Genomic DNA, 13,536 nt, shown 5'->3' on the forward strand with positions numbered 1-13,536 from the left:
GTGGCAACTGTTGTTGCTGCTGTAGTGGCAGCTGTAGTGAGGGCTGTTGTTACTGCTGTCGTGGCAGCTGTAGTGGTGGCTGTTGTTGCTACTTTTGTACCAGCCGTTGTTGTTGCTGTAGTGGCAGCTGTAGTGTCGCCAGTTGTTGGTGCTGTTGTTGTATCTGTTGTTGCTGCTGTTGTGGATGTAGTTGTGGCTATTGTTGTTACTGCTGTTGTGGCTGCAGTAGTGGCTACTGTTGTTGGTGCTGTAGTGGAAGCGGTTGTGACAACTGTTGTTGCTCCTGTAGCAGCAGGTGTTGTTGCTGCAGATGTGCCAGCCGTTGTTGCTGCTGTAGTGGCAGCTGTTGGGGCCACTGTTATTTCTGATGTAGTGGCAGCTGTTGTGGAAACTGTTGTTGCTGCTGTGGAGGCAGCTGTTGTAGCAACTGTTGTTGCTGCTATGGTGGCAGCTGTTGTGGCAATTGTTGTTTCTGGTGTCGTGGCAGCTGTTGTGGCAACTGTTGTGTCTGATGTAGTGGCAGCTGTTGTGGCAACTGTCGTTGCTGCTGTGGTGGCAGCTGTTGTTGCAACTGTTGTTTCTGATGTAGTGGCAGCTGTTGTGGCAACTGATGTTTCTGATGTAGTGGCAATTGTTGTTGCTGCTGTGGAGGCAGCTATTGTGGCAACTGTTGTTGCTGCTGTAGTGGCAGCTGTAGTGGCAACTGTTGTGGCAACGGTTGTTGCTACTGTGGAGGCAGCTGTAGTGGCAGCTATGGTGGCACCTGTTGTCGGTGCTGTTGTCGTGTCTGTTGTTGCAGCTGTTGTGGCTGCAGTTGTGGCTATTGTTGCTGCTGTGGTGGTAGCTGTTGTGGCTGCTGTGGTGGTAGTTGTGTCTACTGTTGTGGCTGCTGCTGTTGCACCAGTTGTTTCTGTTGTAGTGGCAGCTGTTGTTGGGGCTGTTGATGTATCTGTAGTTGCTGCTGTTGTGGCTGCAGTGGTGGCTATTGTGGTTGCTGCTGTAGTGGAAGCTGTAGCAGTGGCTATTGTTGGTGCTATAGTGGCAGCTGTTGTGTCAACTGTTTTTGCTGCCATGGTGGCAGTTGTTGTGTCTACTGTTGTTGCTGCTGTAGTGGCAACTGTAGTGGAGGCGGTTGTCACTGCTGTTGTTACAGCTGTTGTTGCTGCTGTAGTCTCAGCTGTAGTGTCTCCTATTGTTGGTCTTGTTGTTATATCTGTTGCTGCTGCTGTTGTGGCTGCAGTTGTGCCTATTGTTGTTATTACTGTTAAGGCTGCAGTTGTGGATACTGTTAAAGGTGCTGTAGTGGCAGCTGTTGTGCCAACTGTTGTTGCTGCTGTAGTGGCAGATGTAGTGGTGGCTATTGTTGCTGCTGTTGTGGCAACTGTTGTTGCTGCTGTAGTGGCAGCTGTAGTGAGGGCTGTTGTTACTGCTGTAGTGGCAGCTGTAGTGGCGGCTGTTGTTGCTACTGTTGTACCAGCCGTTGTTGTTGCTGTAGTGGCAGCTGTAGTGAGGGCTGTTGTTACTGCTGTTGTGGCAGCTGTAGTGGTGGCTGTTGTTGCTACTGATGTACCACCCGTTGTTGTTGCTGTAGTGGTAGCTGTAGTGTCTCCAGTTGTTGGAGCTGTTGTTGTATCTGTTGTTGCTGCTGTTGTGGATGTAGTTGTGGCTATTGTTGTTACTGCTGTTGTGGCTGCAGTAGTGGCTACTGTTGTTGGTGCTGTAGTGGAAGCGGTTGTGACAACTGTTGTTGCTCCTGTAGCGGCAGGTGTTGTTGCTGCAGTTGTGCCAGCCGTTGTTGCTGCTGTAGTGGCAGCTGTTGGGGCCACTGTTATTTCTGATGTAGTGGCAGCTGTTGTGGAAACTGTTGTTGCTGCTGTGGAGGCAGCTGTTGTAGCAACTGTTGTTGCTGCTATGGTGGCAGCTGTTGTGGCAACTGTTGTTTCTGGTGTCATGGCAGCTGTTGTGGCAACTGTTCTTTCTGATGTAGTGGCAGCTGTTGTGGCAACTGTTGTTGCTGCTGTGGTGACAGCTGTTGTTGCAACTGTTGTTTTTGATGTAGTGGCAGCTGTTGTGGCAACTGATGTTTCTGATGTAGTGGCAACTGTTGTTGATGCTGTGGAGGCAGCTATTGTGGCAACTGTTGTTGCTGCTGTAGTGGCAGCTGTAGTGGCAACTGTTGTGGCAACGGTTGTTGTTACTGTGGAGGCAGCTGTAGTGGCAGCTATGGTGGCACCTGTTGTCGGTGCTGTTGTCGTGTCTGTTGTTGCTGCTGTTGTGGCTGCAGTTGTGGCTATTGTTGCTGCTGTGGTGGTAGCTATTGTGGCTGCTGTGGTCGTAGTTGTGTCTACTACTGTGGCTGCTGCTGTTTCAGATGTGGTTGCTGCTGTTGTTGCAGCAGTTGTTTCTGTTGTAGTGGCAGCTGTTGTTGGTGCTGTTGATGTATCTGTAGTTGCTGCTGTTGTGGCTGCAGTTTTGGCTATTGTGGTTGCTGCTGTAGTGGAAGCTGTAGTAGTGGCTATTGTTGGTGCTATAGTGGCAGCTGTTGTGTCAACTGTTGTTGCTGCCATGGTGGCAGTTGTTGTATCTACTGTTGTTGCTGCTGTAGTGGCAACTGTAGCGGAGGCTGTTGCCACTGCTGTTGTTACAGCCGTTGTTGCTGCTGTAGTCTCAGCTGTAGAGTCTCCTATTGTTGGTCTTGTTGTTATATCGGTTGTTGCTGTTGTTGTGGCTGCTGTTGTGCCTATTGTTGTTATTACTGTTAAGGCTGCAGTTGTGGATACTGTTGAAGGTGCTGTAGTGGCAGCTGTTGTGCCAACTGTTGTTGCTGCTGTAGTGGCAGATGTAGTGGTGGCTATTGTTGCTGCTGTTGTGGCAACTGTTGTTGCTGCTGTAGTGGCAGCTGTAGTGAGGGCTGTTGTTACTGCTGTAGTGGCAGCTGTAGTGGTGGCTGTTGTTGCTACTGTTGTACCAGCCGTTGTTGTTGCTGTAGTGGCAGCTGTAGTGTCTCCAGTTGTTGGTGTTGTTGTTGTATCTGTTGTTGCTGCTGTTGTGGCTGCAGTTGTGGCTATTGTTGTTACTGTTGTTGTGGCTGCAGTGGTGGCTACTGTTGTTGGAGCTGTAGTGGAAGCGGTTGTGGCAACTGTTGTTGCTCCTGTAGCGGCAGGTGTTGTTGCTGCAGTTGTACCAGCCGTTGTTGCTGCTGTAGTGGCAGCTGTTGGGGCCACTGTTATTTCCAATGTAGTGGCAGCTGTTGTGGAAACTGTTGTTGTTGTTGTGGAGGCCGCTGTTCTAGCAACTGTTGTTGCTGCTATGGTGGCAGCTGTTGTAGCAACTGTTGTTGCTGCTGTGGTGGCAGCTTTTGTGGCAACCGTTGTTTCTGATGTAGTGGCAGCTGTTGTGGCAACTGTTGTTGATGCTGTGGAGGCAGCTATTGTGGCAACTGTTGTTGCTGCTGTAGTGGCAGCTGTAGTGGCAACTGTTGTGGCAACGGTTGTTGCTACTGTGGAGGCAGCTGTAGTGGCAGCTATGGTGGCACCTGTTGTCGGTGCTGTTGTCGTGTCTGTTGTTGCTGCTGTTGTGGCTGCAGTTGTGGCTATTGTGGTTGCTGCTGTAGTGGAAGCTGTAGTAGTGGCTGTTGTTTGTGCTATAGTGGCAGTTGTTGTGTCTACTGTTGTTGCTGCTGTAGTGGCAACTGTAGTGGAGGCTGTTGTCACTGCTGTTGTTACAGCCGTTGTTGCTGCGGTAGTCTCAGCTGTAGAGTCTCCTATTGTTGGTCTTGTTGTTAAATCTGTTGTTGCTGCTGTTGTGGCTGCAGTTGTGCCTATTGTTGTTATTACTGTTAAGGCTGCAGTTGTGGATACTGTTGGAGGTGCTGTAGTGGCAGCTGTTGTGCCAACTGTTGTTGCTGCTGTAGTGGCAGATGTAGTGGTGGCTATTGTTGCTGCTGTTGTGGCAACTGTTGTTGCTGCTGTAGTGGCAGCTGTAGTGAGGGCTGTTGTTACTGCCGTAGTGGCAGCTGTAGTGGTGGCTGTTGTTGCTACTGTTGTACCAGCCGTTGTTGTTGCTGTAGTGGCAGCTGTAGTGTCTCCAGTAGTTGGTGCTGTTGTTGTATCTGTTGTTGCTGCTGTTGTGGATGTAGTTGTGGCTATTGTTGTTACTGCTGTTGTGGCTGCAGTAGTGGCTACTGTTGTTGGTGCTGTAGTGGAAGCGGTTGTGACAACTGTTGTTGCTCCTGTAGCAGCAGGTGTTGTTGCTGCAGATGTACCAGCCGTTGTTGCTGTTGTAGTGGCAGCTGTTGGGGCCACTGTTATTTCTGATGTAGTGGCAGCTGTTGTGGAAACTGTTGTTGCTGCTGTGGAGGCAGCTGTTGTAGCAACTGTTGTTGCTGCTATGGTGGCAGCTGTTGTGGCAATTGTTGTTTCTGGTGTCGTGGCAGCTGTTGTGGCAACTGTTGTGTCTGATGTAGTGGCAGCTGTTGTGGCAACTGTCGTTGCTGCTGTGGTGGCAGCTGTTGTTGCAACTGTTGTTTCTGATGTAGTGGCAGCTGTTGTGGCAACTGATGTTTCTGATGTAGTGGCAATTGTTGTTGCTGCTGTGGAGGAAGCTATTGTGGCAACTGTTGTTGCTGCTGTAGTGGCAGCTGTAGTGGCAACTGTTGTAGCAACGGTTGTTGCTACTGTGGATGCAGCTGTAGTGGCAGCTATGGTGGCACCTGTTGTCGGTGCTGTTGTCTTGTCTGTTGTTGCAGCTGTTGTGGCTGCAGTTGTGGCTATTGTTGCTGCTGTGGTGGTAGCTGTTGTGGCTGCTGTGGTGGTAGTTGTGTCTACTGTTGTGGCTGCTGCTGTTGCACCAGTTGTTTCTGTTGTAGTGGCAGCTGTTGTTGGTGCTGTTGATGTATCTGTAGTTGCTGCTGTTGTGGCTGCAGTGGTGGCTATTGTGGTTGCTGCTATAGTGGAAGCTGTAGCAGTGGCTATTGTTGGTGCTATAGTGGCAGCTGTTGTGTCAACTGTTGTTGCTGCCATGGTGGCAGTTGTTGTGTCTACTGTTGTTGCTGCTGTAGTGGCAACTGTAGTGGAGGCTGTTGTCACTGCTGTTGTTACAGCTGTTGTTGCTGCTGTAGTCTCAGCTGTAGTGTCTCCTATTGCTGGTCTTGTTGTTATATCTGTTGTTGCTGCGGTTGTGGCTGCAGTTGTGCCTATAGTTGTTATTACTGTTAAGGCTGCAGTTGTAGATACTGTTGAAGGTGCTGTAGTGGCAGCTGTTGTGCCAACTGTTGTTGCTGCTGTAGTGGCAGATGTAGTGGTGGCTATTGTTGCTGCTGTTGTGGCAACTGTTGTTGCTGCTGTAGTGGCAGCTGTAGTGAGGGCTGTTGTTACTGCTGTAGTGGCAGCTGTAGTGGCGGCTGTTGTTGCTACTGTTGTACCAGCCGTTGTTGTTGCTGTAGTGGCAGCTGTAGTGAGGGCTGTTGTTACTGCTGTTGTGGCAGCTGTAGTGGTGGCTGTTGTTGCTACTGTTGTACCAGCCGTTGTTGTTGCTGTAGTGGCAGCTGTAGTGTCTCCAGTTGTTGGAGCTGTTGTTGTATCTGTTGTTGCTGCTGTTGTGGATGTAGTTGTGGCTATTGTTGTTACTGCTGTTGTGGCTACTGTTGTTGGTGCTGTAGTGGAAGCGGTTGTGACAACTGTTGTTGCTCCTGTAGCGGCAGGTGTTGTTGCTGCAGTTGTGCCAGCCGTTGTTGCTGCTGTAGTGGCAGCTGTTGGGGCCACTGTTATTTCTGATGTAGTGGCAGCTGTTGTGGAAACTGTTGTTGCTGCTGTGGAGGCAGCTGTTGTAGCAACTGTTGTTGCTGCTATGGTGGCAGCTGTTGTGGCAACTGTTGTTTCTGGTGTCATGGCAGCTGTTGTGGCAACTGTTCTTTCTGATGTAGTGGCAGCTGTTGTGGCAACTGTTGTTGCTGCTGTGGTGACAGCTGTTGTTGCAACTGTTGTTTTTGATGTAGTGGCAGCTGTTGTGGCAACTGATGTTTCTGATGTAGTGGCAACTGTTGTTGATGCTGTGGAGGCAGCTATTGTGGCAACTGTTGTTGCTGCTGTAGTGGCAGCTGTAGTGGCAACTGTTGTGGCAACGGTTGTTGCTACTGTGGAGGCAGCTGTAGTGGCAGCTATAGTAGCACCTGTTGTCGGTGCTGTTGTCGTGTCTGTTGTTGCTGCTGTTGTGGCTGCAGTTGTGGCTATTGTTGCTGCTGTGGTGGTAGCTATTGTGGCTGCTGTGGTCGTAGTTGTGTCTACTACTGTGGCTGCTGCTGTTGCAGATGTGGTTGCTGCTGTTGTTGCAGTAGTTGTTTCTGTTGTAGTGGCAGCTGTTGTTGGTGCTGTTGATGTATCTGTAGTTGCTGCTGTTGTGGCTGCAGTTTTGGCTATTGTGGTTGCTGCTGTAGTGGAAGCTGTAGTAGTGGCTATTGTTGGTGCTATAGTGGCAGCTGTTGTGTCAACTGTTGTTGCTGCCATGGTGGCAGTTGTTGTATCTACTGTTGTTGCTGCTGTAGTGGCATTTGTAGTGGAGGCTGTTGTCACTGTTGTTGTTACAGCCGTTGTTGCTGCTGTAGTCTCAGCTGTAGAGTCTCCTATTGTTGGTCTTGTTGTTATATCTGTTGTTGCTGCTGTTGTGGCTGCAGTTGTGCCTATTGTTGTTATTACTGTTAAGGCTGCAGTTGTGGATACTGTTGAAGGTGCTGTAGTGGCAGCTGTTGTGCCAACTGTTGTTTCTGCTGTAGTGGCAGATGTAGTGGTGGCTATTGTTGCTGCTGTTGTGGCAACTGTTGTTTCTGCTGTAGTGGCAGCTGTAGTGAGGGCTGTTGTTACTGCTGTAGTGGTGGCTGTTGTTGCTACTGTTGTACCAGCTGTTCTTGTTGCTGTAGTGGCTGCTGTAGTGTCTCCAGTTGTTGGTGCTGTTGTGTTATCTTTTGTTGCTGCTGTTGTGGATGCAGTTGTGGCTATTGTTGTTACTGCTGTTTTGGCTGCAGTGGTGGCTACTGTTGTTGGTGCTGTAGTGGAAGCGGTTGTGGCAACTGTTCTTGCTCCTGTAGTGGCAGGTGTTGTTGCTGCAGTTGTACCAGCCGTTGTTGCTGCTGTAGAGGCAGCTGTTGGGGCCACTGTTGTTTCTAATGTAGTGGCAGCTGTTGCAACTGTTGCTGCTGTGGAGGCAGTTGCTATGGCAACTGTTGTTGCTGCTGTAGTGGCAGTTGTAGTGGCAACTGTTGTTGCTGATGTAGTGGCAAAAGTAGTGGCAACTTTTGTTTCTGATGTAGGTTCAGCTGTTGTGGCAACTGTTGTTTCTGAGGCAGTGGCAGCTGTTGTGGCAACTGTTGTTTCTGATGTAGTGTCAGCTGTTGTGGCAACTGTTGTTTCTGATGTAGTGGCAGATGTTGTGGCAACTGTTGTTGCTGTTGTGGAGGCAGCTGTTGTAGCAGCTGTTGTTACTGCTATGGTGGCAGCTGTTGTAGTAACTGTTGTTTCTGGTGTAGTGGCAGCTGTTGTGGCAACTGTTGTTTCTGATGTAGTGACAGCTGTTGTGGCAACTGTTGTTTCTAATGTAGTGGCAGCTGTTGCAACTGTTGCTGCTGTGGAGGCAGTTGCTATGGCAACTGTTGTTGCTGCTGTAGTGGCAGTTGTAGTGGCAACTGTTGTTGCTGATGTAGTGGCAAAAGTTATGGCAACTTTTGTTTCTGATGTAGGTTCAGCTGTTGTGGCAACTGTTGTTTCTGAAGCAGTGGCAGCTGTTGTGGCAACTGTTGTTTCTGATGTAGTGTCAGCTGTTGTGGCAACTGTTGTTTCTAATGTAGTGGCAGCTGTTGTTGCAACTGTTGCTGCTGTGGGGGCAGTTGTTGTGGCAACTGTTGCTCTTGCTGTAGTGGCAGCTGTAGTGGCAACTGTTGTTTCTGATGTAGTGGCAGCTGTTGTGGCAACTGTTGTTTCTGCTGTGGAGGCAGCTATTGTGGCATCTGTAGTTGATGCTGTAGTGACAGCTGTAGTGGCAACTGTTGTTTCTGATATAGTGGCAGCTGTTGTGGCAACTTTTGTTTCTGATGTAGGTTCAGCTTTTGTGGCAACTATTGTTTCTGAGGCAGTGGCAGCTGTTGTGGCAACTGTTGTTTCTGATGTAGTGGCAGCTGTTGTGTTAACTGTTGTTGCTGCCATGGTGGCAGTTTTTGTGTCTACTGTTGTTGCTGCTGTAGTGACAACTGTAGTGGAGGCTGTTGTCACTGCTGTTATTACAGCCGTTGTTGCTGCTGTAGTCTCAGCTGTAGTGTCTCCTGTTGTTGGTCCTGTTGTTATATCTGTTGTTGCTGCTGTTGTGGCTGCAGTTGTGCCTATTGTTGTTATTACTGTTAAGGCTGCAGTTGTGGATACTGTTGAAGGTGCTGTAGTGGTAGCTGTTCTGCCAACTGTTGTTGCTGCTGTAGTGGCAGATGTAGTGGTGGCTATTGTTGCTGCTGTTGTGGCAACTGTTGTTGCTGCTGTAGTGGCAGCTGTAGTGAGGGATGTTGTTATTGCTATAGTGGCAGCTGTAGTGGCGGCTGTTGTTGCTACTGTTGTACCAGCCGTTGTTGTTGCTGTAGTGGCAGCTGTAGTGTCTCCAGTTGTTGGTGCTGTTGTTGTATCTGTTGTTGCTGCTGTTGTTGTGGATGCAGTTGTGGATATTATTGTTACTGCTGTTGTGGCTGCAGTGGTGGCTACTGTTGTTGGTGCTGTAGTGGAAAACGTTGTGGCAACTGTTGTTGCTCCTGTAGCGGCAGGTGTTGTTGCTGCAGTTGTACCAGCCGTTGTTGCTGCTGTAGTGGCAGCTGTTGGGGCCACTGTTATTTCTGATGTAGTGGCAGCTGTTGTGGAAACTGTTGTTGCTGCTGTGGAGGCAGCTGATGTAGCAACTGTTGTTGCTGCTATGGTGGCAGCTGTTGTGGCAACTGTTGTTTCTGGTGTAGTGGCAGCTGTTGTTGCAACTGTTGCTGCTGTGGAGGCAGTTGTTGTGGCAACTGTTGCTCTTGCTGTAGTGGCAACTGTTGTTTCTGATGTAGTGGCAGCTGTTGTGGCAACTGTTGTTGATGCTGTGGTTGCAGCTTCTGAGGCAACTGTTGGTTCAGATGTAGTGGCAGCTGTTGTGGCAACTGATGATTCTGATGTAGTGGCAACTGTTGTTGCTGCTGTGGAGGCAGCTATTGTGGCAACTGTTGTTGCTGCTGTAGTGGCAGCTGTAGTGGCAACAGTTGTGGCAATGGTTGTTGCTACTGTGGAGGCAGCTGTAGTGGCAGCTATGGTGGCACCTGTTGTCGGTGCTGTTGTCCTGTCTGTTGTTACTGCTGTTGTGGCTGCAGTTGTGGCTATTGTTGCTGCTGTGGTGGTAGCAGTTGTGGCTGCTGTGGTGGTAGTTGTGTCTACTGTTGTGGCTGATGTTGCAGATGTGGTTGATGCTGTTGTTGCAGGAGTTGTTTCTGTTGTAGTGGCAGCTGTTGTTGGTGCTGTTGTTGTATCTGTAGTTGCTGCTGTTGTGGCTGCAGTTGTGGCTATTGTGGTTGCTGCTGTAGTAGTGGCTGTTGTTGGTGCTATAGTGGCAGCTGTTGTGTCAACTGTTTTTGCTGCCATGGTGGCAGTTGTTGTGTCTACTGTTGTTGCTTCTGTAGTGGCAACTGTAGTGGAGGCTGTTGTCACTGCTGTTATTACAGCCGTTGTTGCTGCTGTAGTCTCAGCTGTAGTGTCTCCTGTTGTTGGTCCTGTTGTTATATCTGTTGTTGCTGCTGTTGTGGCTGCAGTTGTGTCTATTGTTGTTATTACTGTTAAGGCTGCAGTGGTGGATACTGTTGAAGGTGCTGTAGTGGCAGCTGTTGTGCCAACTGTTGTTGCTGCTGTAGTGGCAGATGTAGTGGTGGCTATTGTTGCTGCTGTTGTTTCTAATGTAGTGGCAGCTGTTGTTGCAACTGTTGCTGCTGTGGAGGCAGTTGTTGTGGCAACTGTTGCTTTTGATGTAGTGGCAGCTGTAGTGGCAACTGTTGTTGCTAATGTGGAGGCAGCTGTTGTAGCAACTGTTGTTACTGTTATGGTGGCAGCTGTTGTGGCAACTGTTGTTTCTGGTGTAGTGGCAGCTGTTGTGGCAACTGTTGTTTCTAATATAGATGCAGCTGTTGTTGCAATTGTTGCTGCTGCTGTGGAGGCAGTTGTATTGGCAACTGTTGCTCTTGCTGTAGTGGTAGCTGTAGTGGCAACTGTTGTTTCTGATGCAGTGGCAGCTGTTGTGGCAACTGTTGTTCCTGCTGTAGAGGCAGCTATTGTGGCAACTGTTGTTGCTGCTGTAGTGGCAGCTGTAGTGGCAACTGTTGTGGCAACGGTTGTTGCTACTGTGGAGGCAGCTGTAGTGGCAGCTATGGTAGCACCTGTTGTCGGTGCTGTTGTCGTGTCTGTTGTTGCTGCTGTTGTGGCTGCAGTTGTGGCTATTGTTGCTGCTGTGGTGGTAGCTATTGTGGCTGCTGTGGTCGTAGTTGTGTCTACTACTGTGGCTGCTGCTGTTGCAGATGTGGTTGCTGCTGTTGTTGCAGCAGTTGTTTCTGTTGTAGTGGCAGCTGTTGTTGGTGCTGTTGATGTATCTGTAGTTGATTCTGTTGTGGCTGCAGTTTTGGCTATTGTGGTTGCTGCTGTAGTGGAAGCTGTAGTAGTGGCTATTGTTGGTGCTATAGTGGCAGCTGTTGTGTCAACTGTTGTTGCTGCCATGGTGGCAGTTGTTGTATCTACTGTTGTTGCTGCTGTAGTGGCAACTGTAGTGGAGGCTGTTGTCACTGTTGTTGTTACAGCCGTTGTTGCTGCTGTAGTCTCAGCTGTAGAGTCTCCTATTGTTGGTCTTGTTGTTATATCTGTTGTTGCTGCTGTTGTGGCTGCAGTTGTGCCTATTGTTGTTATTACTGTTAAGGCTGCAGTTGTGGATACTGTTGAAGGTGCTGTAGTGGCAGCTGTTGTGCCAACTGTTGTTTCTGCTGTAGTGGCAGATGTAGTGGTGGCTATTGTTGCTGCTGTTGTGGCAACTGTTGTTGCTGCGGTAGTGGCAGCTGTAGTGAGGGCTGTTGTTACTGCTGTAGTGGCAGCTGTAGTGGTGGCTGTTGTTGCTACTGTTGTACCAGCCGTTCTTGTTGCTGTAGTGGCTGCTGTAGTGTCTCCAGTTGTTGGTGCTGTTGTTGTATCTTTTGTTGCTGCTGTTGTGGATGCAGTTGTGGCTATTGTTGTTACTGCTGTTTTGGCTGCAGTGGTGGCTACTGTTGTTGGTGCTGTAGTGGAAGCGGTTGTGGCAACTGTTCTTGCTCCTGTAGTGGCAGGTGTTGTTGCTGCAGTTGTACCAGCCGTTGTTGCTGCTGTAGAGGCAGCTGTTGGGGCCACTGTTATTTCTGATGTAGTGGCAGATGTTGTGACAACTGTTGTTGCTGTTGTGGAGGCAGCTGTTGTAGCAGCTGTTGTTACTGCTATGGTGGCAGCTGTTGTAGCAACTGTTGTTTCTGGTGTAGTGGCAGCTGTTGTGGCAACTGTTGTTTCTGATGTAGTGGCAGCTGTTGTGGCAACTGTTGTTTCTAATGTAGTGGCAGCTGTTGCAACTGTTGCTGCTGTGGAGGCAGTTGCTATGGCAACTGTTGTTGCTGCTGTAGTGGCAGTTGTAGTGGCAACTGTTGTTGCTGATGTAGTGGCAAAAGTTGTGGCAACTTTTGTTTCTGATGTAGGTTCAGCGGTTGTGGCAACTGTTGTTTCTGAGGCAGTGGCAGCTGTTGTGGCAACTGTTGTTTCTGATGTAGTGGCAGCTGTTGTGGCAACTGTTGTTTCTAATGTAGTGGCAGCTGTTGTGTTAACTGTTGTTGCTGCCATGGTGGCAGTTTTTGTGTCTACTGTTGTTGCTGCTGTAGTGACAACTGTAGTGGAGGCTGTTGTCACTGCTGTTATTACAGCCGTTGTTGCTGCTGTAGTCTCAGCTGTAGTGTCTCCTGTTGTTGGTCCTGTTGTTATATCTGTTGTTGCTGCTGTTGTGGCTGCAGTTGTGCCTATTGTTGTTATTACTGTTAAGGCTGCAGTTGTGGATACTGTTGAAGGTGCTGTAGTGGTAGCTGTTCTGCCAACTGTTGTTGCTGCTGTAGTGGCAGATGTAGTAGTGGCTATTGTTGCTGCTGTTGTGGCAACTGTTGTTGCTGCTGTAGTGGCAGCTGTAGTGAGGGCTGTTGTTATTGCTGTAGTGGCAGCTGTAGTGGCGGCTGTTGTTGCTACTGTTGTACCAGCCGTTGTTGTTGCTGTAGTGGCAGCTGTAGTGTCTCCAGTTGTTGGTGCTGTTGTTGTATCTGTTGTTGCTGCTGTTGTTGTGGATGCAGTTGTGGCTATTATTGTTACTGCTGTTGTGGCTGCAGTGGTGGCTACTGTTGTTGGTGCTGTAGTGGAAAACGTTGTGGCAACTGTTGTTGCTCCTGTAGTGGCAGGTGTTGTTGCTGCAGTTGTACCAGCCGTTGTTGCTGCTGTAGTGGCAGCTGTTGGGGCCACTGTTATTTCTGATGTAGTGGCAGCTGTTGTGGAAACTGTTGTTGCTGCTGTGGAGGCAGCTGATGTAACAACTGTTGTTGCTGCTATGGTGGCAGCTGTTGTGGCAACTGTTGTTTCTGGTGTAGTGGCAGCTGTTGTTGCAACTGTTGCTGCTGTGGAGGCAGTTGTTGTGGCAACTGTTGCTCTTGCTGTAGTGGCAACTGTTGTTTCTGATGTAGTGGCAGCTGTTGTGGCAACTGTTGTTGATGCTGTGGTTGCAGCTTCTGTGGCAACTGTTGGTTCGGATGTAGTGGCAGCTGTTGTGGCAACTGATGTTTCTGATGTAGTGGAAACTGTTGTTGCTGCTGTGGAGGCAGCTATTGTGGCAACTGTTGTTGCTGCTGTAGTGGCAGCTGTAGTGGCAACAGTTGTGGCAATGGTTGTTGCCACTGTGGAGGCAGCTGTAGTGGCAGCTATGGTGGCACCTGTTGTCGGTGCCGTTGTCCTGTCTGTTGTTACTGCTGTTGTGGCTGCAGTTGTGGCTATTGTTGCTGCTGTGGTGGTAGCTGTTGTGGCTGCTGTGGTGGTAGTTGTGTCTACTGTTGTGGCTGATGTTGCAGATGTGGTTGATGCTGTTGTTGCAGGAGTTGTTTCTGTTGTAGTGGCAGCTGTTGTTGGTGCTGTTGTTGTATCTGTAGTTGCTGCTGTTGTGGCTGCAGTTGTGGCTATTGTGGTTGCTGCTGTAGTAGTGGCTGTTGTTGGTGCTATAGTGGCAGCTGTTGTGTCAACTGTTTTTGCTGCCATGGTGGCAGTTGTTGTGTCTACTGTTGTTGCTTCTGTAGTGGCAACTGTAGTGGAGGCTGTTGTCACTGCTGTTATTACAGCCGTTGTTGCTGCTGTAGTCTCAGCTGTAGTGTCTCCTGTTGTTGGTCCTGTTGTTATATCTGTTGTTGCTGCTGTTGTGGCTGCAGTTGTGTCTATTGTTGTTATTACTGTTAAGGCTGCAGTG

At 49.3% G+C, this 13,536-nt stretch overlaps 1 protein-coding gene across 1 annotated transcript in view; it reads right to left on the minus strand.

Moving 5' to 3' along the window:
- Positions 1 to 13,536, minus strand: part of LOC146869723 (uncharacterized) — an 87,222-nt gene that overhangs the window by 29,654 nt on the left and 44,032 nt on the right. The window contains exons 10-17 of the mRNA XM_085640212.1: positions 12,282 to 12,392; positions 11,571 to 11,621; positions 10,620 to 10,853; positions 9,999 to 10,049; positions 9,522 to 9,734; positions 8,813 to 8,948; positions 4,049 to 4,195; positions 3,185 to 3,304 (exon numbers count right to left, since the gene is read on the minus strand). Coding sequence (XP_085496338.1) covers positions 3,185 to 3,304; positions 4,049 to 4,195; positions 8,813 to 8,948; positions 9,522 to 9,734; positions 9,999 to 10,049; positions 10,620 to 10,853; positions 11,571 to 11,621; positions 12,282 to 12,392 — 1,063 coding nt within the window. The remainder of the gene's footprint in view (positions 1 to 3,184; positions 3,305 to 4,048; positions 4,196 to 8,812; positions 8,949 to 9,521; positions 9,735 to 9,998; positions 10,050 to 10,619; positions 10,854 to 11,570; positions 11,622 to 12,281; positions 12,393 to 13,536) is intronic.

The sequence above is a fragment of the Triturus cristatus genome, chromosome 1_1 (assembly GCF_964204655.1).
Source record: "Triturus cristatus chromosome 1_1, aTriCri1.1, whole genome shotgun sequence".
NCBI lineage: Eukaryota > Metazoa > Chordata > Amphibia > Caudata > Salamandridae > Triturus > Triturus cristatus.